The 25,924-nt window shown below is 45.2% G+C and overlaps 1 protein-coding gene across 4 annotated transcripts in view; it reads right to left on the bottom strand.

Annotated features, from left to right (window-relative positions):
- The window catches only part of shtn3 (shootin 3), a 164,396-nt gene extending 138,687 nt beyond the window's left edge, over nucleotides 1-25,709 (bottom strand). Inside the window, exons 1-3 of one of the 4 annotated variants that reach the window (XM_073067819.1) lie at nucleotides 25,624-25,709; nucleotides 23,278-23,399; nucleotides 3,509-3,569 (exon numbers count right to left, since the gene is read on the bottom strand). In XM_073067819.1, coding sequence (XP_072923920.1) covers nucleotides 3,509-3,569; nucleotides 23,278-23,361 — 145 coding nt within the window. In that variant the 5' untranslated portion in view covers nucleotides 23,362-23,399; nucleotides 25,624-25,709. Of the gene's footprint in view, nucleotides 1-3,508; nucleotides 3,570-23,277; nucleotides 23,498-23,758; nucleotides 23,959-25,623 lie in introns of those variants that run through there. The other 3 variants (XM_073067817.1, XM_073067816.1, XM_073067820.1) reach the window with 3 other exon arrangements.
- Between the last annotated feature and the right edge of the window lie 215 nt (nucleotides 25,710-25,924).

Raw genomic sequence — 25,924 nt, 5'->3', positions numbered from 1 at the left:
AACAAACATTGAACACTTAGTGCAAACATGAGGAATTCTGCAGATGCTGGAAATTCAAGCAACACACACAAAATGCTGGTGGAACGCAGCAGGCCAGGCAGCATCTATAAGGAGAAGCACTGTCGACGTTTCGGGCCGAGACCCTTCGTCAGGACTAACTGAAAGGAAAGATAGTAAGAGATTTGAAAGTAGTGGGGGAGGGGGAAATGCAAAATGATAGGAGAAGACCGGAGGGGGTGGGATGAAGCTAAGAGCTGGAAAGGTGATTGGCAAAAGGGATACAGAGCTGGAGAAGGGAAAGGATCATGGGACGGGAGGCCTCAGGAGAAAGAAAGGAGGAGGGGAACACCAGAGGGAGTTGGAGAACAGGCAAACAACTAAATGTGTCAAGGATGGGGTAAGAAGGGGAGGAGGGGCATTAACGGAAGTTAGAGAAGTCAATGTTCATGCCATCAGGTTGGAGGCTACCCAGCCGGTGTATAAGGTGTTGTTCCTCCAACCTGAGTTTGGATTCATTTTGACAATAGAGGAGGCCATGGATAGACATATCAGAACGGGAATGGGACGTGGAATTAAAATGTGTGGCCACTGGGAGATCCTGCTTTTTCTGGCAGACCGAGCGTAGGTGTTCAGCGAAACGGTCTCCCAGTCTGCGTTGGGTCTCACCAATATATAAAAGGCCACACCGGGAGCACCGGACGCAGTATACCACACCAGCCGACTCACAGGTGAAGTGTCACCTCACCTGGAAGGACTGTCTGGGGCCCTGAATGGTGGTGAGGGAGGACGTGTAAGGGCAGGTGTAGCACTTGTTCCGCTTACAAGGATAAGTGCCAGGAGGGAGATCGGTGGGAAGGGATGGGGGGGACGAGTGGACAAGGGGATCCCTGTGGAAAGCAGAGGGGGGGGGAGGGAAAAATGTGTTTGGTAGTGGGATCCCGTTGGAGGTGGCGGAAGTTACGGAGAATTATATGTTGAACCTGGAGGCTGGTGGGGTGGTAGGTAAGGACAAGGGGAACCCTATCCTGAGTGGGGTGGCGGGTGGATGGGGTGAGGGCAGATGTGCGGGAAATGGGGGAGATGCGTTTGAGAGCAGAGTTAATGGTGGACAAAGGGAAGCCCCTTTGTTTAAAAAAGGAAGACATCTACTTCATCCTGGAATGAAAAGCCTCATCCTGAGAGCAGATGTGGCGGAGACGGAGGAATTGCGAGAAGGGGATGGCATTTTTGCAAGAGACAGGGTGGGAAGAGGAATAGTCCAGGTAGCTGTAAGAGTCTGTAGGCTTATAGTAGATATCAGTAGATAGGCCGTCTCCAGAGATGGAGACAGAAAGATCAAGAAAGGGGAGGGAGGTGTCGGAAATGGACCAGGTAAATTTGAGGGCAGGGTGAAAGTTGGAGGCAAAGTTAATGAGGTCAACGAGCTCAGCATGCGTGCAAGATGCAGCACCAGTGCAGTCATTGATGTAGCAAAGGAAAAGAGGGGGATGGATACCTGTATAGAGTTGGAACATGGACTGTTCCACAAAGCCAACAAAAAGGCAGGCATAACTGGGACCCATGCGGGTGCCCATGGCTACACCTTTGGTTTGGAGGAAGTGGGAGGAGCCAAAGGAGAAATTATTGAGAGTAAGAACTAATTCCGCTAGACAGAGGAGAGTGGTGGTAGAGGGGAATTGGTTAGGTCTGGAATCCAAAAAAAAGCGAAGAGCTTCGAGACCATCTCGGTGAGGGATGGAGGTATATAGGGACTGGACGTCCATGGTCAAAATAAGACGGTGGGGGCCATGGAATTTAAAATCATTGAAAAAATTCAAAGCATGAGAAGTGTCACGAACATAGGTGGGAAGAGATTGAACAAGGGGGAATAAGACAGTGTCAAGGTATGCAGAAATGAGTTCAGTGGGGCAGGAGCAAGCTGAGACAATAGGTCTACCTGGACAGGCAGGTTTGTGGATCTTGGGTAGGAGGTAGAAATGGGAAGAGTGGGGTGTGGGAACTATGAGGTTGGTGGTAGTGGATGGGAGATCCCCAGAGCTGATAAGGTTGGTGATGGCATAGGAGACAATGGCCTGGTACTCCTTAGTGGGGTCATGATCAAGGGGTAAATAAGAGGAGGTATCGCTGTGCCTTGGCCAGGTAGAGGTCAGTACACCAGACAACAACTGCTCCCCCCTTATCAGCAGGTTTTATAGTGAGGTTGGGATTGGCGCGGAGGGAACGGAGAGCAGAGCGTTCGGAAGGAGTGAGGTTGGAATTGGAACAGGGTGTGGTGAAGTCGAGACGGTTGATGTCCCGTCGGCAATTAGCAATAAAGAGATCCAGAGCAGACAGAAGACCAGAGCGGGGTGTCCATGAAGAGGAGGAGGGTTGAAGACGGGAGAAGGGGTCATCGGTGGGGGGAGGAGAGTCCTTGTCAAAGAAGTAAGCTCGGAGACGGAGACGGTGGAAGAAGAGTTCAGCGTCATGGCGTACGCGGAACTCGCTGAGGTGTGGGCGAAGGGGGACCAAGCTGAGGCCCTTACTGAGGACAGAGTGCTCTGCCTCAGAGAGCTGAAGGTCGGAGGGAATGGTAAAGATCTGGCACGGATGAGAGATGAGATCAGAGGGGGGAGGGAGACTGGTAGTGTCAGTGGAGAGGGAAGGGTTGGGGTGAGAGGAAGATAGAGCCTCTGAGGTTCCAATAACGACTTCATTTTGCTTATCACCTTCCCAGCTCTTAGTTTCATCCCACCCTTCCAGTCTTCTCCTATCATTTCATATTTCCCCCTCCCCCCCACTACTTTCAAATCTCTTACTATCTTTCCTTTCGGTTAGTCCTGACGAAGGGTCTCGGCCCAAAACGTCGACAGCGCTTCTCCCTATAGATGCTGCCTGGCCTGCTGTGTTCCACCAGCATTTTGTGTGTGTTGTTGATTGAACACTTAGTGATATCATCTGAGGTATATTTCTATATTCCCCTGTGTTAAAATTACAACATGATTATCTTAATAACTGAGACATTCTTTATGTATTCTACATTTTTACTCAAACATTAATCACCATGCAGAATTATAATGAGTAGCAAGCTCTGCTCAATCAATGGATCTCAAGATAGCAAAAATGCAACTCATCATCAACTGAGCGAGTCAATGCTGGCACTGTACAAACAACTCCAAGCATACATGATTGATTGCATTCATTACAGCAGAGATTTGTTAATATAATTATCCAACTGATGATAGCTAAATGTCCACTTGCTATAAACATGGCCTTGATTAATATGAAGTCTCCTCTAATCACTGCTATCTGTGGATTGTAAATAAACTCATTACAAAGCCATGCTAAAGAAATGTCTTTGCCAGCTGGGTGACCATGTATGCTCTCTAATACAACAGATTGCCTCACAGACATGGGATAAGGAGATATTTTTTACCATGGAAGATCAAAAGCACAATAATGACTTCAACCACTGCAAGTGAATTGTAAAATGAACAAAGACAGTTGTAGGAAAAGAGGATAACCGTACCTCGCTTGATTTGTTTCAGCTGCCTCTCAGCCTCATCTCGTTCACGAGCAAGTCGCTTACACTAAAAGGAACAAAAATCAAATAAGATTGTTCATAAGTTACCAGGTCATGCATCAGCTACTGAAAGCCATAATAAACATTGTCCTGCTTTGAACAACCCTTGCCTATTCACAAACTCAGCAATATGATGCTGAAGGTCGGTCTGAACAAATATCGATGGGTGGGTCAGCAGTTGGCTGTCAGTGTTCCATGCTCTACATTGGGTGATGGACACTTACAGAGTTCTAACGTGTTTGCCTAGTTCTTATTGTCCGTACTGAGGCGTGAACAGAATACATGATCTCCCTCTTCCAAAGTGCTTAATGTTTGCAATCTGTAACTCTTGCATGCTTGTGTGAATGTGAACACACATGCGCCTGCGTATCTATGTATGGATCTGTGAGCTGTGTACGTGTGTAGTTATAGGGTCCCCGCTCATGACTTCATTCTCTTGCAATGGTCTAACTGCAAGAAGCAAGCTAATGGATCAGACAGAATCTGTAGAGGGAAATGGACAATCAACATTCTGGGCAACAATTGATGGTATTGATACAATTGAAAGTAGCTAATGAAGTTTTGGGTTGACAATCTGTATGGATAATAGGAGATCATTTCATGTTGGATCTGGTGGCTCTTATCCATTACCCAACCATCCTCCACCCTTGGCCTGCTTCCTGATGCAGTAATCAACTTTCCAGCTTATGTGACATCAGGGCAGACGTAGAGATACTCAGCCTGCATTTAAAGTTCCAAAGTTTCAGAGTACATTTATATATACACATGTAGTACAGGGGCAGTATCATAGCCGATGAGGTACATTTATTATCAAACTAACAACCCTGAGATTCGTCTTCCCATACAGACAGCCAGAAAATAAGGAAAACCCTGGAACCTCTTCAAAGAAAAATGCTAAACACACACACACACATACACACACACACACACACACACACACACACACACACACACACACACACACACACACACACACACACACACACACACACACACACACACACACACACACAAAGTCACGCTACTGGCAAAATGGGGAAAAAGAGCAAAAACACAAAATATAAAACACAAAAACGAAGGGGTCCAGGCATATTCAGTTTACCTCCGTTCAGTTCAATCTAGCACTGTGTTGTTAACTTTTATGCATATTAAACTATGGGGTTTAGAGTGGCAGCTTTCAATGAGATAACTTTTAGATCATATTATCTTCTGAGTGAAAAATGTGAATTTCTGTCCAAATTATAGACAATTACTTGACAAGAAGCTTCAGGTATCCATCATTATCAGTATTATTTGATTCTGATTGACTGCTCTTGAAACTCGCTCAAGATTCTCAGATGAAGAAAACAAGAACTTTTGGGTCTAATGTGTTCTGAAAAATACTGTACGATTGATAAGGAAGAAATAGTCTCGATTTAATGTTTCATTCAACAGTTCTGCACTAACATGACAGCCTGAGTTCTGTGAAAATGGAATGAGTAAGTCTTTGTAAAGTATATGTGTGGTGTGGTTCTTAACTTCAAACAAAGTCCATTATGGAGTGCATAGATTGATATTCAAGGAAATCAAACATGATTTGTGTTGCTTTTCTTCCAAGAGTCTCAAAAATTGCCTCTGGAACTTTGCATATTGTTGCAGCCCAGAGAGAATTTAGTCAGGTAATACAATCCTTAAGGCCTCAAAGCCATAATTATCCTTCTCAACCACTCTTCTGCAACACACCGAAAGAGTTTATAAATTTAACCAATTCATGGGTTTGACACTCTCTGTGATGTTTACAGTGATACAGTTGTGAACTGGTCGTTCTTCTTTGGAATCAGATATGCTGTTTCATTTTGACTTGTGCCAAAAGAATTAGCTGATGGCTCTTCTTGAACAATTGTGGGATTCACTTCAGGAGCATTTTTTAATCTTACAGTCTTCTTTGTTATTCACTGGGGTGACACAGTAACGTAATGGTTCGCATAATGCTTTACAGCGCCAACAATCAGGGTTCAATACCCGCCGCTGCCCGTAAGGAGCTTGAATATTTTCCCTGTGACCTCATGGGTTTCCTCTGGGTGCTCTGGTTTCCTCCCACATTCCAAAGACATAGGGCCAGTGAGTTGTGGGCATGATATGCTGGTGCCAGGAGCACGGCGACTCTTGCAGGCTGCCACCAGCTCATCCTCAGACTGCGTTGGACGTTGACAGAAATGGCGCCTTTTATTGTATGTTAAAATATGCATGCAAAAAATAAAACTAATCTTAGTTCTCTTATAATAACAGTATTTTAAATAATCTACACATAACTTTCTCACCAACCTTCAGATGGTAATTCCTAGAGTTATGTGTCTCCACTACTTCATGCATGTCCCACTTTCTTACCTCCAGCTTGTCTCGAAGTCTCAGTACACACTCTACCATACAGAATCTGCTGCAACTTGTGTTATGACACTTAATGATTTGAACTGACTTCTTTCCACTTTTTGTTCCAAACTGGGTTGAGCCAGGCTCCACAGTATTCTGAGTCTTCTGTACGTCACCCCTTATATAATCTTTATAGTGTGTGTGGAGGGCGGTGCTGCTCCACAGCTTTAACATTAAGCTGCAAGTCAATGTTCTGTCATCCTTCCGTGGTCTGTAATTTAATGCCTCCTTTACTGATCTTTCCAAATCCCAATTGAAGCTGAGTGGTGGGGAGAACTGAAATAATGTTTTAATCTGATTATCTTTATAAAGTGTTCAAAATGCAGAGACTATGGGCTACTGCTTGATAAGACTTCTTACATAGATAGAACTTAATCGTCTTTAGTGCATCCCCTGGTGATATGTGGTCCTACAGGTGTTATCTATGATGCCAATTGACTACTCCTTTTCTCTGAATGGTCAATGTGGTCCTGTTGGAATGACAGAAATGGCCACTTCTGAACATAGAGAGGGGCTTAAGGAGTCTGTGCCTTTCAATCCTAAAGTAACAAACGTTATTTGGAAGACTTCCATTGCTTTGCTAATGCTCGTCAAATAGGCATATCCTCAAGTCACAGTTTTCACTCAAAAGTTCTTCCTGAATTTCACCATTTTGTACTCCTTTTTGTTTCATTATCATATTATTACATTTTTTGTTGGAGGAGACTTTATGGTATATGTGATGCAACAGCATTTTGTCTTCATTGAGACCTGTGTTCAATCCAGTGCATCCATTCAAGACCCGTTCATTCACCTGCATCATCTCCTTTTGGGTAAATCAGAACCAGAATCAGGTTTTATATCACCAGCATATTGATATTGATCATTATGATATAATATATATATATCTATCACGTGTTCAATGTCCATTTAGGAATCAGGTGGCAGAGAGGAAGAAGCTGTTCCTGAATCGCTGAGTGTGTGCCTTCAGGCTTCTGTACCTCCTCCCTGATGGTACCAATGAGAAAAGGGCATGCCGTGGGTGATGTGGATCCTTGATAATGGATGCTGCCTTTTTGAGGCACCACTCCTTGAAGATGTCTTAGATACTATAGAGACTGGTACCCAAGATAGAGCTGACTAATTTTTCAACTTTCTCTAGCTTCATTCGGACCTGTGCAGTAAACCCCCCCCCCCCCCCCAATGCCAGACAGTGATGCAGCCTGTCAGAATGCTCTCCACAGTACATCTGTAGAAGTTTTCTAGTATCTTAGGTGACAAACCAAATCTCTTCAAACTCCTAAAGAACTATACATACTGTCATGCCTTCTTCAAAGCCATATTGTTATGTTGGGACCAGGTTAGATCCTCAGAGATCTTGACATCCAGGAACTTGAAATTTCTCACTCTCTCCACTTCTGATCCCTCTATGAGGATTGGTTTGTGTTCCCTCATCTTACCCTTCCTGAAGTCCACAATCAGCTCTTTGGTCTTGCGGACATTGAGTGCAAGCTTGTTGCTGTGACACCACTCAACTAGCTGGGATATTTCACTCCTGTATCTAGCTACTCCACTGATGGAACAGGGGATTTATCTGCTACCACCTGTAGAGTAGAAATTCCACTTCCTTTGGCTTCTTTACTAGGTATTGTGGCGAACCACTTTCTGCGCAGGCGAACCAGCTCACAAATAGCCAGCGCAGGGGGATACTTTAGTAATGTACTTCCGATGTTATTTCTGCCCGGAGAGGGCGGGCACTAGGGATTGAAATGCCAGCACCGCAAAGTTTGAATAAACTAGTCTCGAAACGACTTACCGACTGCGTGTCGTTATTTCAGCGCTGTGCGTAGCACATCCCTACATTGGTGACCCCGACGGTCCAAACGGGATTTGGACCAAAGATGACCGACTCTTCATCTGTTCACGCAGTTTCGCTAAAACTGCTGACTTTCTGGACGCTGCGACCACGTGTGTGGTTTAGCCAAGCAGAAGCCCAGTTCCAGATTCGGCAGATATCCTCTGATTCCACGCGTTACTACCACGTGGTGAGCGCCCTTGACCAGGAGACGGCCACCCAGGTTGCGGATTTCATACAGTCGCCCCCGGAAGAAGGCAAATATGAAGCATTCAAAGCACTGCTCATTGGGACCTTTGGCCTCTCACGGCGTGAGCGGGGTGCCCGCCTGCTTCACCTGGACGGTTTGGGAGACAGACTGCCATCAGCATTGATGAACGAGATGCTGTCCTTGGCTGATGGACACAAGCCCTGCCTCATGTTTGAGTAAGCGTTCCTGGAGCAACTGCTCGAGGACATACATCTGCTGCTGGCCGACGCAGATTTCAGCGACCCCCAGAAGGTGGCGGCCCGGGCAGACGTACTGTGGAAAGCCAAGAGGGAGAGCCTGGCATCTGTTCGTCAGATTACCAGACCAGGCCCAGCAGGGGGGCACACACAACACAGAGGCAGGAGTGAGGAGGCCAGTGAACAGTGGTGTTTCTACCACCAGCGGTGGGGCACAGAAGCCCGCTGTTGTCGCCCGCCCTGCAAAGGCCAGGGCCAGCTGCCGCTAATGACTATGGTGGCTGGCCACCAGGACAGCCTCTTGTACGTCTGGGACAAACAGTCGGGACGCCGCTTCTTGGTCGACACCGGAGTGGAGATCAGCGTCTTGCCCCCGACGGGGTACGACACCCGCAACAGGAAGCCAGGACCCACCCTGAGGGCTGCAAACGGCAGCACGATACGGACCTATGGCACCTGCACAGTGCAGCTGCAGTTCGGTGCCAGCTGGTTCATGTGGGACTTCACACTGGCCGCCGTGGCCCGACCACTCCTGGGGGCAGACTTCTTGTGAGCTCACAGCCTGCTGGTCGACTTGCAAGGGAAAAGACTGGTACATGCCGAGACTTTCCAGACGTTCTCCCTGGGTGAAGTCAAGTTGCCGGCCCCACACCTGGACTCCATCACGCTGTCGGACAACAAATTCACCAGAATCCTGGCGGATTTCCCATCGATTCTGACACCGCAGTTCACGGCAGCCATGCCCAGACACGGGGTACAGCACCACATTCCGACCAAGGGACCACCCCTCCACACCCGCGCACGAAGGCTCCCCCTGGAAAAGCTCCGCCTGGCGAAGGAGGAATTCAAGAGGATGGAGGAATTGGGGATCATACGGCGGTCCAACAGCCCATGGGCCTCCTCCCTGCACATGGTGCCCAAAGCAACAGGGGGCTGGAGACCATGCGGCGACTACCGCAGGCTGAACGAGGCTACAACACCGGACCGCTACCCTGTGCTGCACATTCAGGACTTTGCAGCAAACCTGCACGGCGCACGGATCTTCTCCAAGGTAGACCTCGTCCGGGGATACCATCAAATCCCGATGCATCCGGACGACGTCCCCAAAACGGCTCTCATCACCCCTTTCAGCCTTTTCGAGTTCCTCCGCATGCCGATCGGCCTAAAGAATGCCGCACAGACGTTTCAGCGGTTAATGGACGCGGTGGGACGTGACCTGGACTTTGCTTTCGTCTATTTGGACGACATCCTCATAGCCAGCATTAGTTGCCAGGAGCATCTGTCCCACCTCCGTCAACTCTACGCCCGACTGAGTGAATACGGCCTCATGATCAACCCGGCCAAATGCCAGTTCGGTCTCGATACCATCGACTTCCTGGGCCACAGAATTACCAAAGACGGGGCAACACCTCTGCCCGCCAAGGTAGATGCGATCCGCCACTTTGCCTGGCCCAACACGGTCAAAGGCCTGCAGGAGTTCGTTGGTATGGTGAACTTCTACCACCGTTTCCTCCCCTCAGCCGCCCGTATCATGCGCCCTTTGTACACCCTGATGTCGGGTAAAGGCAAGGACATTACTTGGGACGAGGAGACCGGGGCCACTTTCATTAAAGCCTAGGAAGCCTTGGCAGATGCTGCGATGCTGGTGCACCCCAGAACGGACGTTCTGACCGCCCTCACGGTGGACGCATCCGACACAGCAGTCGGTGGGGTGCTGGAGCAGCTCATCGAGGGGCATTGGCAACCCCTGGCGTTCTTCAGCAAGCACCTACGACCACCCAAACTCAAGTACAGTGCTTTCAACTGGGAGCTGTGTCGCGTTCATGAAGGTGTCCAATCCCTGGTCAGCTCGCCAGCAGCGACATCTGTCCTACATCTCGGAGTACACGACGGACATCCAGCATGTCTTGAGGAAGGACAACGTCGTGGCGGACGCACTCTCCAGACCAGCTGTCCAGGCTCTGTCCCTGGGGGTGGACTATGCAGCACTGGCGGAGGCGCAGCAGGCAGACGACGAGATGCCCAGCTACAGGACCGCAGTCTCGGGTTTGCAGCTGCAGGACTTTCTCGTAGGCCCAGGTGAGAGGACCCTCCTGTGCGATGTGGCTACCGGCCAACCTCGCCCCATCGTCCCGGCAGCTTGGAGGTGGCGAGTTTTCGACTCCATACACGGTTTGGCACACCCATCTGTCAGGACAACTGTCCAGCTGGTCTCCAGCAAGTTCGCGTGGCACGGACTTCGCAAGCAGGTCAGTGAATGGGCCAGAACATGCACACAGTGCCAAACAGCCAAGGTGCAGTAGCACACTAGAGCCCCGCCACAGCAGTTTGAACCCACCCACCGGAGGTTCGACCACATTCATGTGGATATCGTGGGCCCCCTACCAGTGTCCCGAGGAGCGCAGTACCTCCTAACTATGGTAGACCGGTTCAGGAGGTGGCCAGAGGCGGTCCCGCTCACCGACACATCTGCCGATTCCTGCGCCCGAGCACTGATCGCAACCTGGGTAGCACGCTTCGGGGTACCGGCCCACATTACCTCCAACAGAGGCGCCCAGTTCACCTCCAGCCTGTGGTCGGCTGTGGCCAGCCTGTTGGGAACGCAGCTACACCACACTACTGCCTACCACCCACAGTCGAACAGACTTGAAGTCGGCTCTCATGGCCCGCCTGAGAGGACCTAACTGGGTGGACGAGCTTCCCTGGGTCCTGCTTGGAATTCGTACAGCGCCCAAAGAGGATCTGCATGCCTCGTTGGCCGAGTTGGTGTACGGCACACCCCTGGCCGTCCCGGGAGAGTTCATACCAGCCCCAAGGGGGCAAGAGGAAGAACCCACAGCAGTCCTGGACAGGCTACGCGAAAGGCTCAGCAACCTGGCCCCCGTACCGACTTCACAGCACGGACGTACCCCGACCCATGTACCCAAAGAACTGCAAAACTGTAAGTTTGTGTTTGTACGAAGGGGCGGACACCGGGACCCGCTACAGCGGCCGTACGAGGGGCTGTTTACGGTGATCAGAAACAACGGATCCACGTATGTTCTGGACATTGGGGGGGAAAGAGGAGGTTTTCACGGTGGACCGACTCAAACCGGCCCATGTGGACTTGGCACAGCTGGACGAGGTTCAGGCACCGCGGCGCAGAGGCAGACCTCCCAAACAGAGTCCGACCCAGACTGAGGACATTGGGGGGTGTATCGCCGGTTCTGGGGGGTGTTTATGTGGCGACCCACTTTCTGTGCAGGCGAACCGGCTCACAAATAGCCAGCGCGGGGGGGGGGGGGGGGGGGAGACCTTAGTAATGTACCTCTGATGTCATTTCCGCCCGGACAGGGCGGGCGCTAGGGATTTAAATGCCAGCACCGCGAAGTTTGAATAAACTAGTCTCGAAATGACTTACCGACTACGTGTCACTATTTCAGCGCTGTGTGTAGCACATTGCTACAGTATAACACCTACTAAGTGCTGGATGGTCTCGGCAGGTCGGGCATCATCAATGGAAATGAAAACAGTCAACATTTCGGGCCAAGACCCTTCACCATAACCCTGATGTCTATTGACATGTCGGATGTCTGTTTTCATTTGCCCAGAGTTCCTCCAGCACTTTGTATGTTTTAAACTGAATTTCCAACATCTGCAGAATATCTTTGAGTTTATGATTTTGTCCTTTATTAGCTGGCCTTGACAGTGTGTTTTGTGTGAGAGTTTTGCACTTGATCTCAAGGTGGTATAATGGTGCAGCTAGTAGAGCTGTTGCCTCACAGTACAGCAGAGTAGCTTCAATCCAGACTCCAGTGCTGTCTGTGTGGAGGTTCAGTTCTCCATGTGATTGTGTAGGTTTCTCTCAGGTTCTGCATGATCCCAAAAATGTGAAGGTTAATTAGCTATTGAAAATTGCCCTATGTATTGTAGATAATTGGTAGAATCTGGGGGGAATTGTTAGGGACGTGTGGAGGATAAGATAGGTTAGTCAAGGATTGCTTTGAAAATGGGTTGATAGTCACTTAGTAGGTAAACAGTCTTGCTTCCATGGTCTACCTCTCAATGACTCTATGACTCGTTGTTATGCTGAAGCCCTTCAGTGCATTCTTAATGACACCATCAAGGGAAAGGCAGACGTCAGAACCAAATGGTCATTAAAATACTTGTTTTAAGTACCTAGTGTGAGTGGTTTTCCCACCAAGTTTTGTTGAAACCTTATAAGTCCGTGTACAGTAGAATCTCCAACAGCATTTTCTCAATCTCGAGCATATAATGATTCTCATTTTCGCTCACATGTTGTAAGTTGTAAACAGTAGGCTCTTCATGGCCACCTGAGGTGACTTGACCCAACTTCGGAGAACAATAAACAGAACACCAGCACAGTGCAGGTCCTTTGGGCCACGATGTTGTACCGATTTATGACCTCCTCTACGATCAATAACACTTCCCTCATTTTTCTATTATGCATCATTAGAAGCATCACCATCAAATTTTAGTGTATGGTTAGTGTTGTGAAATGCCAAACAGGACTTATTGCTGAGTGTTTTTGGCACGGGTTACATGTCTTCTACTGATTTTTTCCATACCATGGAATTTTAATAGTGGATGTAAATGATTCAGTATTGTGCAAGGTTGGCTGAATATGTTGCACAATGCTGAATCATCCTTGGAAATGACTGGACAGCAATATGGCAGGTTTTCAGACCCTGATGGCCTCTACTTGCTCCTGAACTGACTGGAGTCAATCTTTATTCACTCACTTTGTGTTGTTGACGTCTCCTCATATGGTGATGAAACGTTTGCAAGTAAATTGTCAAGATCAGAGAACCACCCAGCCATAAGAATGAGCATTTGGGAGACCAACAGAATGGATTTACCAGCTCTTGTGGGGTGAGGTGCTGAGTGAAAATATAAAATGATCAGTTAGGTGATTAAGGAGGACTTACTTCTCTCAGCAGAGAGGTCAGTGACAAGAGGCCATGGATTAAAAATAATAGTTGGATGCATTATAGCAGAAATGAAGAAACATTATTTCAGTCTTGGGATCATTCGAGGCATGGAGTGGGTGGGTGATGTCTGGAATGTTCTGCCCTGAAACATTGATGGAGGCAAAAACTCATCAAGTTGAAATAATATCTGGTTAAATAGTAGTTGGTTAAGAACTGCTGTGTTATTACTTACATAAGCCTACATACTGGAAAGTAGGAGTAGAATTTTTATGGCCATTACAGACACAATTGCACAGCTGGCCTATTTCTGTGATACAATGGGTGAAGGGAAGACTAATTAATGATTTTAGCAAGTGATTGAAACTCCTTAGCTCTTGGGTTAATAAAATGCCAGAAGTTCCGTCTCCCTTTTCAGCCCCCAGAATCCCTTGACAGCTTTTGGCTTGGCTGCCAAAATTGCCTGAAAATATGGTCAATCCAAGTCAAAGTACACTGCCTGTTAAGCTTCTTTGAAAGCGTTAAGTGCACTCACCTGAAGCAGGTGTTAGTTTTTACATGTGCTCACAGGGGATTTACCAATGACCTCATTTTGCAGAACTGCTTTGTGTCTGCACTCAATGTGCAACCACTTTCTTCAGGTAGACAAAACAATTACCTTAAACCGGATTGCTAGAGGCTGACACTGACATCTAAGCTCCCTCGGTGCCTCTGTGAATTCACTTAGTCAGTACTTAAATCACATAAACCAAGACAGTTTTGGCTCCTGTGGTTAGATGAGGTGATTTCAGTCAGGACCTTGCAGGACAACGCAAAGCATCAGCGACACACACAAAATGCTGGGGGCGCTCAGCAGGTCAGGCAGCATCTATGGAAATGATAAAACAGCAGTCGACATTTTGGGCTGAAATCCTTCCTCAGGGCTGGAGAAGGGTCTCGGCCTGAAACGTCAACTGTTCTTTTCATTTCCAGAGATGCTTGCTGCCTGACCTGCTGAGTTCCGCCAGCACTGTGTGTGTGTGTGTGTGTGTGTGTGTGTGTGTGTGTGTGTGTGTGTGTGTGTGTGTGTGTGTGTGTGTGTGTGTGTGTGTGTGTGTGTGTGTGTGTGTGTGTGTGTGTGTGTGTTCGTTCCAGCATCAGCAGACTTAATGCAGGACGTCAGCTGTGATTCTGGAGAGATGAGCCAGGAGATAGTTGGTGAAATGCAGAGACTTAAACAGCTTATTGAGGATGATACATCGGTGTGGACCTGTTGGATGAAACGGTAAATGAAACCCCCAGTTACTCTCACAGCTATTACAGATCACACCACAGCATCTGAATTGTCTCTGTGGCTTGGCCAGCAGTTATCCCTCTGCCAATAACAATGAGACAAATTACCCGGTATTTGTTCAACTGCTTTGTGTAAATTGGCTCCTATGATTCCTACCACACTACACCTCAGTTCCTTTGCAACACACACAAAATGCTGGAGGAACTCAGCAGGCCAGCCAGCAGCTATGGAAAAGAATACAGTGGACGTTTCGGGCCGAGACCCTTCAGCGCTCCTGACTCTCTGCATTTACCTAACTCTCTGCTGTTGGTCCAAAGTTCCAGGTAGTGAGTTGAGACCTTGTGGGCAGGAAACACTGTTGGCTTACATAATCAAAGCTCACATTGTGTAATGTGAAAAAGGTTTCCAACTGAAGAGGGTCGAAGGAAGAGAAAATAGGATTTATTGATTGAAGGGGAAAGCAAATAGCCTAATTTTCAATGTCTGCTGACATCACTGTTACCTATTTATAGATTATAATTGGCGAGACGACATTGATCCCCATAAATTATATAGAAATTCCATATTTTGTTATTAGTATTGAATTGATACAGTCAATTTGGATTATAAATAATGTATTCTTTGGTACAATATCTCAATTTACAGTGTGCCTTATAATGCATACAGCTTATTACAGAAGAGATCTGCTACTTCTCAGAAAGTTACGATTGATGTAACTGTCTATAACTTACACTCTGAAATCTGCAGACCTAGCAGTGATGTGAAAGAGATAGCATGTTACTGGATGGGAAATTACCACTTTCTACAGTTCAATGTATTTTTGGGAGCAGCATGGTACCAGATACTGGCATCATTCCCAGCTGCTACTTGTAAGGAGTTTGTATGTTCTCTCTGTGAACATGTGGGTTTCCTCCCACAGTCCAAAGATGTACCAGTTGGTAGGTTAATTAGTCATTGTAAATTGTCCCGTGATTAGGTTAGGGTTAAACTGGGGGTTCTTAGGCAGCGTGGCACCAAGGACTAAAAGGGCTTATTTGTGCTGTATCTCAATAAATAACAAGAAGCTGCAAGAATGGCCCAAACCATTCTCCTGTCCATTCAAATGTGGTGGGCAAAAACACGTCCCACTGTGTGTTCTTGCACTGACAACGTGCTTACTTTTGTGTATGAAGCAAGAGCACAGATGAAGATGGCTTTCTTCAATAACTTTGCAAGAACTTGCAAAGGACAAACATGACCTGATCTGGTTGTGAATTTGATCCGACCGGTTCCTCCTCCATATTTGCTGTCCATCTGCTCATCATTCACCCATCTATCCATCCCCAACATGAAAATATTTGGCTCCACCCAGCTTTATGCAATGTTTTCTTCAAGACAACAAGCTCAGAGCTACCAACTTAGGCTGAGTGGTGACATATGTGTCTCTATCAAAATGCCATGTCCGAAACCACATAATCTAGAAGCACTTCGGCGTGGTACTGAGGGACTCCTGCAATCCTATGGACTCCACTTTTGCTTGAGATTAAATGAACTAGATCTGGCCTCTCAATATGTTAAAAATCCATTTGCCCCAGAGAAAGAAAACAAAGGAACTCTCCCATTCTTTTAGTGAACTTTGACTTACCAACAACATCGCCAGATGGATTTCTGATCATTTATCTCATTAATAGTGGGCATTGATTATCTTTTCTCACAAACAGGGTTACCCTGCTGATGCACCATCAATAACTCTTGGAGACGGGAGGCGAACGATAGGCTTTTATTAGCTGCAAGAGACCACGATTAGCCGCAAGAGACCACCACACAACATCCTGGAGACTGAGGGAGGAGCAGTGCCTCCAACCGCCTTTATACAGGGGTCTGTGGGAGGAGCCACAGGAGCAGTCAGCAGAGGGGCGTGTCCAGACAGGTATATGTAGTTCACCACACCTGTGAATGTTGGCGATTTTGGATGTGCAGATATAAAAGACAGTTCTAAATTCATTTCTTCATGGAGAAAAATCTTCCTGTGATTTGAAATTTGACACCTGTAGTCTGAAGACATATGAGTTAACTGATTAATTTTGGGGGTCCAAAGTGATTTTTGTTTGATTCCTAGTTAGGGAGGTTGCCTGACAACTGTAATCAATAATGTTTCAACCTTTAGATACTGGTTAATGTCCACTGGGTACTTGAATGTAGTAAGAGCTGAGCATTGGCTTCTTGTCCCCCTCCCTGATCAAGCTTACAACATTATAAAGCGCCTTCTTCTGCAAATATCTATTGGCTATAGAAAAGAATGGAAGGATTGAAATGTTAAACATGGTGCATTAAGTAGAGCAAAGGTTGCTTTCAACACCTGGCACCCCTCAGATCAACTACAGGAACTTTCCTTCTGAGTATTTCCAGTAACAAATATCCACTTAACAAAGCTGCTTCATTGAGCTTAACAGCCAGTCAGCACTCTTCGTAAATCCCTCCTGTGAGCTACACAAGCAGTCTAAGTAAGCATTGTCTGCCTTACTCCCAATGGAGTCAATTTCACTATAGTAACTCTGAAGCCAGAATACAAATATTAGAACCTTCCTTCTCAAACTACACTTCATTGATTCCTCTCAAACACGTTACACATTTGTTTCATAGAATCAGGGCATATGGCAATTCCTCAATTTTGCTTCTAGTTTCTACATTTCCCAACTAGTCTTCTTCTATTTAAAGACCTTGCTAAGGCGCATTCTTTCAGTGACTTGCTTAAACTGTGATTGCTGTTACATATGCGATATTGCAGAAGCCAAGTGGCTACTGTACATTAAGATGTCTCAATGTGATATATAGATCGAAGTATGATTAATTTACTGTTAGTTGCACTTATAAACTACCTTGCAAAATCATAAGAAAATGAACTAATTGATGTAGTGAATATAAAAATCCATTACAGAAATGCTTATGGCAAAGGTGGTCAATGACAATATGGCCATTAAGTCTAGATTAAGCAGCCATTTACAATAACCATATATCTGCTTCACTTTCAGGCAATGCATTCCAAATTACAGCAGTTCAGGCATGTTCAAAAACAACTCCTTACTTTTCAATTATCTGGAATGCTTCAGACTTGTCCCTCTCTCTGCCAATAGAGATCGTTGCACCCTATCAACACTATCACAGTCCTGTTAGATCCATCCTGACCTTCTACATTAGTCACAGAGTTACACAGCACAGAAACGGGCCCTTTGGCTGATCAAGGTGTCTCCCTGAGCTAGTCGAATTTTCCTGCATTTCACTCATATCCCTCTAAACATTCCCTATCTATGCTGCTCTGCAAATGTCTTTTAAAGGTTGTAAGTGCACCTGCCTCTACCACTTCCTTTGGCACCTCATTCCATATATCTACCATCCTCCGTGTAAGAAATTTGTCTGCCAAGTATTCCTAAAATCTTTCTCCCCGCACCCTAAACCTGTATATCTTCTGCTCTTAGACTTCCCTACCCTGGGGGTAAATGAAACTGTGACCTTATCTATGCCCTCATGATTTCATAAACCTTTATAAGGTCACTTCTTATCCCCCATTGCTCCATGGAAAATATTCCCAGCCTATCCAGTGCCAGCGACATCCCTGTGAATATCTTCTGCAACATCTCCAGATTAATCACATCTTTCCTATAGTATAGAGATCAGAACTGCAAGCAATATTTCAGGTGTGGTCTCACAGCTGTAATGCGGCATCCCAACTATTGCACTTAGTGCACCAGCTGATAAAGGCAACCATGAAATCTGTCTTCATCACCAACTTGTTTACCTATCCGGCTACTTTCAGGGAACTATGTACTTGTATTAGGTCTCTCTGGTTCATGTAAAATCCTGCCCTCATTTAGCGTTCCAAAATGCAACACTTTGCACTTGACCAACTTGAATTCCATCTGCCATTCCTTGCTCGTTTTCCACTCGATCTACAAAAGATCCTGTTGTAACCTTAGCTTATCGTCTTCACTGTCTAGCCCAAAACCAGTTTGGTGTCTACTGCAAACTCAGTAATCATACTACCTATATTCTTATCCAAATTATTGGTGTATATGGAGAACATATATGGGAGTTAGCACCAATGTTCCCTCTAACTTAAAATGACTAAAATCTTGAAACACAACAAAAATCTTGCGCTGTACAATTGTTTGCCCAGTGACCCATGTCCACACTAAATAATTTCTTCAATAAAAACATTATAAATAAACCACTTCTAAGATCTGCAGACAAATCATCACAAACTCCATGTTGTCAACACTGTCTGCATCAGAAGCCGGGACAGAAAATGTGAAATATTTTGATTGTTTGGTATTTGAGCGTACAATTGTGAAATATACTTAACATGCCAACAAGGTAGAAGGTGACAACCCTTTGTGCACAGTTTAAATTCCTTTCTGCGCTAGTAGCAAAAGATGTGTGCACATGCACATGTGCATACCTCAGGGGAGACGTTGGTTACCACTGATTCCTGTAGCACATCACAGTTCACAGTCCTCCAATCTGGAAAAAAATAATCCTCCACTACCACCACCCTCTGACTCCTAGCACCGCCAACTTTACATCCAGCTGGCTAGCTCAACCCAAATCCCACATGATCCGACTTTCTGGCCCAGTCCACCTTGTTAAAAACCTTGCTAAGGTCCATGTGGACATCATCTACCCCCCTGCCCTTGTCAATCCTCTTGGTCACCTCTTTGAAAAATATTCAATCGAATTCACGAGACTCCGTTTTTAATTCACAAAACCATGGTGACTATCCCTAATCAGTTCTTATCCTTCTAAAGAGGAAACCATCCATACTCCTCTAGTTCCATACTTAACTGATTAAGCTTTGCTATGCTCTTCTGCACATTCTCCAGCATCCATGTTCTATTCTTGTGTGCAGAGTTCGAACAAATGTAGGGCACTCAGTTTCATATTTTGTCTGTATAAGATTAATTGTGTTACAAATCCAGCACCACAATTATGAGCCAATCTCATTAAAGTCTGATGATGGAAGTGAAGTCAATCCAAAACGAACGGAGACAAGTGAAACGCTGCAAATTCCTGGTTATAAAATTGCATTACTCGATTTATTATCACACTCTTCCTCTGTGTATTTCCCACAGGGTGTAACTCACCATTTCATAGTTCTTTTTCTCTCCTCACAGATGCTGAGTGTTTATAAAATTCCCTGTATTCAGCAAATCCAGTATTTTGTTTTCCAATTTGATGAAGTTTTACCAAAAGCAAATTTCAGAAGATGTTTCTCATGGCAAGGCTGCACAGTATCTGGTTACCTCATAAGTTTAGCAGAAATATAAAGCTGGAAACTCAAAGTTTAACCTCTATGATGATTGACATAGACAGACCACAGCAGGCAACACAAGAACCTCTACCCAACCCACAGTACCGGTTTAATGACATTATTTTTAGGACCTATGTCACAATCATTCTCTGGAAAGATAAGACTGAGCTATAACAGGCTTGATGTGGTTCCCTTGTTCCAGACAAATCTGATCGCCTGCCAGCATCTCCACAGTGCACGTGTCAGTTACATCAGACTTCAACACCAGCCTAGAGCAATGTGGAGGCACAGGCAATCTCATCTTTGGCTTTTCCACTGGACTGACCAGCAAGTCCAGGGGCGGTTGCTAATTGTTCTGAACTGAGGAGCCGGGTGCACTTCATACCTGGCTCTTCAGCCTTAGATCTGGCTTATCCAGCACAAATTTCATAAGTCAGGCGAAGGTGCAGTATGCAATTCCCCCTCTATTTTAACTAATGTTGATGTTCCATTATTATACCCATTATTAAGTAATTATCTATCTATCTTCATTGCACTTTCTCAGTGACTGTAACACTATATTCTGCATTCTGTTCATCCTTTCTCGTTGTACTACCTGACTGTTCATGTACAACTAGAATGCCATCATGGTGTCCAGCTTGGGGCCTCAGTTTGCTTTTGCATTGGTTACAGATATTAGGTTGTCAGCCGAGTCAGCTGCCCCTAGAGGACTTTGGGAGCTCCTGAAGATCATTGTAGCTCTGGGCATCAAAGGAGACTGGACCAGGAGGTGTGGGGAAGGGCACGCACGACTTGCCTCAATGGTCCTGCCCGTGGGGTAATGTAAAATTAGGGGTCATAAATAACAAGACAGTCCTTAATGAATCCAGAGCCAATTCAGGACAAGCTCCTTCAAAGAAGGTGGCAAGTGGTTTGACTGGAGTGGTTGGTCAACCTGTATAGAGCCATAGAGTAATACAGTACAGAGACAGGCTCTTCAGCCCATCGATCCATGCTGACCATAGCATCCTCCCTGCTAGCTCCAGTTGCCCACATTTGGCCCATAGACCAATCCCCTTCCTTCCATGTACCTATCCAAATGCTTATTGTATGTTGCAATTTTACCCACCTCTACTACTTCCTCTGGCAGCTCATTTCAAGTACTCACTATCCTCTGTGTAAAGAAGTTACCTCTCATGTGTTTTTAAAATCTCTCCCCCTCTTGTACTTGTGGCCTCCAGTTTTGGACTCACCAACATTTTGGAAAAGCCTACCTTATCCATACCGCTCATGATTTTATATACATTTATAGGGTCACCCCTAATTCACCTGTGCTCCTGATTCTCTCTATCCTTGAGAATCAGAACCAGGTTTACTATCACCGGCAAGTGACGTGAAATTTGTTAACTTTGCAGCAGCAGTTCAACGCAATACATAATCTAGCAGAGAGAGGAAGAAAAAAATAATAAATAAAATAAAACATAATAATAAATAACAAGTAAATCAATTACGTATATTGAATAGATTTTTTTTAATGTGCAAAAACAGAAATACTGTATATTTAAAAAATGGGGTAGTGTCCAAAGCTTCAATGTCCACTAAGGCTCCATTCTTCCCCAATGTTGAAGAGGCCTCTGTGACTGTCCCACAGAGCTGAATAGTCCATGAGTGAGAGCCAGCTTCAGGAGAGCAGAGGCCCCACCTGAAGCCCCATAATGCCTTATAGCAGCTCATGTTATCAGTGGGCGTTTTCCCATTGTGATCACTAAATGGGATTAGATATAGCTGTAATTAAACAGCTTAAATTAAATGTTTTTATTTTGTGCCATGAAGAGGCACAGCCTGGAAATAGGCCCTTTGGCAGTCAGAATCCTTGGCAACCATCAAACACCCATTTCTACACAAGTCCATTTATGCTCCCCATTTTTTTGTCACCCATCCCAACCCCATTACTCTACTACTATGGCCAATTGACCAACAAACCCGAACAGCTTTGGGATATGGAAGGAACTGGAGCAGGTAAAGGAAAAAGGGAGAACGTGCGAACTCCACACAGACAGCAGTGAAGGCGGGACTGAACCTGCATTTCTGGTGTTGTGAGGCAGCTGTCCTACTAGCTGCACCACTTTTCCACCTAGGAATGTAAAAATAACTCAAGTAAGATTGTTGGAGATTTATCTTCAGCTGTAGCACTGTACACCCTCACAGTCTGCAAAGTGTATTCTGCTTCTTAAATTCAATTCCATTGACTATAGTGGACCCAAATTGTGGAAATGGTTTAGATATGAGCTGGTGCCATTTAGTGTACTTAGCCATATTAACCAGGATGAATTTCTAGGTAAATATAACCCAATCACTGATTTGAAACCTATAAAAATAACAAGGAATCAAGGAATCAAAAGATTTTCAGCAGGATAGGGTCCTCAGTACATACAAAATATTTTCTTTGCTATTCTGCAAACTTGTTTATCACCTGAAAAAAAATTATCTTTACAAACACTGCCCCTCAGCCCTTGTATATGAATGGAAAAGTCTTTTGACTGTTGAATGTTCACCACACTGGTCAGCCATCCTCTAGGCTAATCCTACAACAATGATCAAAGCCCCTTCTTTTGTAACGGAACTTGTCAGATTGACCATAAACTTGGAAATCAAGCACCTTTTAAGAGAAAAAAATCTATAAAGTACCTTTATTGAATACCACTGAAAGAAATGAACTTCCCCCACTTCCTGAATTAATCTATATTGACATAGAATGCATTTTCCTTGAGTCCTCTAGAAATAGAAGCTAATTTTTCAAATAATTGTTTCTCAGATTTCCAATGTACGTTTTAAGTGGCTGCTGAATACAACATGAATTCCCTGCTTACAGCAAAAATTAGAAGGAAATCCTGCTTATGTATTAAAATTTGATCAATCGTGATCAATAATCACGAGATTATTCCCATTTAGCCGGCATTTTCTCCAAAGTCCACCAGTTTTGGTAAAATGATAATCCTGTTCAGCTTTCACCTTCCCGTCTCATCCTCCCTTACAAGACCTCACCCCACCCTTTTCTCAGGTTGTGCTCTGTGTATTGTGTTCTAGGATATTTGCAGGGGGGACGGCTCTCTCAAACTGCCTGTCTGTCCTGATGAAAGTGCTGTGTCCGACACTTGCCAGGAGACTGGCCACTCAACAAGCCATCTCCCTTCTAAATACATCTTAATGAACCCTCTGGGGTAACTCAATCTGTCGTCAATGCAGAGATGGATTGACGTTCAATGCTGAGATCTATTAAATAATTTTTTGATTTTTTATGCATGCATTTTCACAGTAAAGATTGCTAAAATTATTAATGTACAGAGAATATCCTGGCTTTCACTTAAGGATGAAACAAGGAATATTATTAGACACAATATTTAACATCTATACCGATAAAATACATACTATTTACTAACTATTATTATATAGCTCAACTACTGCAAGATATTTTATACAAAATCTGACAGACATCTACAAACAATACGTAATTTTATTTTTGGAGACCTGTCTAAGAGATATAATCCTATTTTGACCTACCTCCACTTTCATTTTCCCTGTTTCATTCTGTTCTTCCTCCACCAATTCTTCCGTGATAGCCGGCGTGGAGGGACAAGGCAGCATGGTAGCGAGCCCCAAGCAGAACAGACTGCAGCCGGCAGCTGCATGAGACAGCAGAGCGCACACTGAGCATGTGTAGTGCATCAGCACTTTCTTCTATTCTGCCATTTGATAATAGCTGCCCCCTGCCAGAGAGAATGGCTCCTTCCCTTTGCAACAACACTCCCCTATCACCCTACCTTCCCCCCCCCCCCCACACACACACATCATCCCTTGAGATCGCTTGTGGACTGCACGTCGATGCATTCTGAATAGAAGCTCCCTCCCCCATTTCTAGTAATGAGCACAATTCAGTAGTATTAATCAGGCTACAATTCCCTTTCCCCTCCAACTGATACACCATAATTTGCTCAACAGCTGCTCCGGGTTGAGCAAAGCCTTACCGAACACTTTGTCTTACCTCCGTTAAACCAGATCCAGTCCCAAAGAGAGAGCTGCTGCTGACACTCTCATTCATTTTCAGATATTTAATACATTATCGTCTCCTGCCATGTATCTGCCGGCTGGAATCACAAATTCTTATTCTTACAACACAGATACTCCTAGTTCTTTTGTTTATTCACAAGAATTGCAGGAATTATACAACTGCAATGTGGTGAAAATTTCTTTAATCTTGACTTTGTTAAACTGTAAATTCAGAATCCACAAAAGAGTCCTCAAGAGAGAAATCACGTATATTTTAAGGTGTACCTCCTTAGAGAGCTGAGCAAATCGCTGACAGGTATACTCTTGGTTCAGGAATAGATTCTGAGAGTCTCAGCATTATTGCGACTGTGCCTTGACTATTGTTTCAGTACTATTCACACTGGATCTTGAGACTATGGTTCTTAAATACCAACACTGATGCTGAGTGGCACATTAAATGTCACTCCACTAATAAGCTGACAAGTGGATATGAAACTGGGGTTGTAGCGAGGTCAAAGTTTTTTTGTAGACTTTGAAATCTGACCACACACATGGCATAGTTGTGATAACAAAGTACCATTCTTTCAGTCACCGCAACAAGAAACTACCAAAAGTTAATCCCCAAAGCACTCGTGGAAATTTTTTAAAAATCTTTCTGTGGGAATATTGCTCACTAATGTTCAGCAGTTTATCACTAACAGTTTCTAAAACAGAGCATGCTATGCCATTGTCCAGATTAGCAAGAAAAACCGTTGCCATGGGGGAGGGGGGGGGCAGTGGACTACGGTGTGTATTAGGGATCAAAAATACACTCTGAGAGGTTAGTGATTGGTCAAGCATCTTGTACAGTCCCAGTAACTGATACAGACAATTTCCATTGCTGAGGAGTTCCAACATCACCACCCCCGGTGTTTCTGTTGACTTCTGGTGACCATCCACAGTCTTGGTTGCAGAGGTTCCCCGGACACTCTGCCATTAGCCTCAGGCAGTCCCTGGTGTTTCACTGATTGAGTGCAGGTAATCTATAGTCCAGTGGACCCAGCACAGACAAGTATGAGACTGCTCAATTGATAAAACCTGTTGATTACTGATTATCTCCCATTGTTCTCTGAGATTACAAGTGGTCTATACCTGATTGATTAATAGCTTTGGAGAGGTTTGGGACATCTCTTGTTTTATGAGGTGCATTGCCATGTAGCACCATCTGATAGCAATAGTATTGAAATCGGAGCTTGTGGATAAGATGCAGCAGGGACACGTACGATGTTTGTAAAACACCTCACAACATGATACACCAAGAATGCACAGATTGTGAGAAGGTGGTCTTTACTGAGATGAGGAAATGGTTGCTGTTGTCTGCAAAACATGTCATGTGTATCTGCAACCAAACCATGGGAGAATCCGAGCCTGTGACCTCTCCAGAGGCAGAAATGTACCAATATATTTAATCTCCTAACTCCATTTGATTTTGAGGTCTTTTGTTACAAGAGTATAGTAATCCTTTCTTTGTTCCTCAGCACAATCCATACTGTCTCATTTGTTAATCTTTCCAGCACATTGTGTCTCCTCACATCTGTATTTAATAATAACAATACTGTTATCCCCTTCTTTTTTGTTGCTTCCCTTCCCCCCAGAAAAGACTCAAAGCAGGAACGTTGACCAGGTGTCACTGCCCTTGCTCAGCCTGTGTTGCCACGGTAACTGTAATATCATAACTCCTGTACTTTTAGCTCGGCAGCCCTCCAGCTACTCTCCTTCCTTTAAACACTGCATAACTTCTTCGTTAGCAATACTCCAGCAATCGTTACTTCTGACTTTCAAAATAATTTATCTATCCCCAGTCACCACATCCAATCTTACCTCGGTCTTTTCAGATAGAATCCCGACTCCCTGCTTCGCACCCAACCGTCAAACTAGCTCAAGCCTTCCCCAGCACTGTTTGCAAACCTCCTCTCTGAGAGATTAACCCGAGCCACATAAATTGGATGTAAATATTTGCCTGTTGCATAACAGGCTGTCCACAACACCTGACAGTTCCTGGAATGTAGTTACTGCCAGTTTAAAAAAAGTTATCATCCCTTCTCATTCCGTAGGCTGAGCAGGTGGCGAGTTGTGTCTTGACCTGTCTTTTCTGCCCTTGCTGTTGTTCCCGTATGTTCTG

This window comes from Hemitrygon akajei, chromosome 15, assembly GCF_048418815.1.
Source record: "Hemitrygon akajei chromosome 15, sHemAka1.3, whole genome shotgun sequence".
NCBI lineage: Eukaryota > Metazoa > Chordata > Chondrichthyes > Myliobatiformes > Dasyatidae > Hemitrygon > Hemitrygon akajei.
This window is presented reverse-complemented; position numbering and strand designations above follow the sequence as displayed.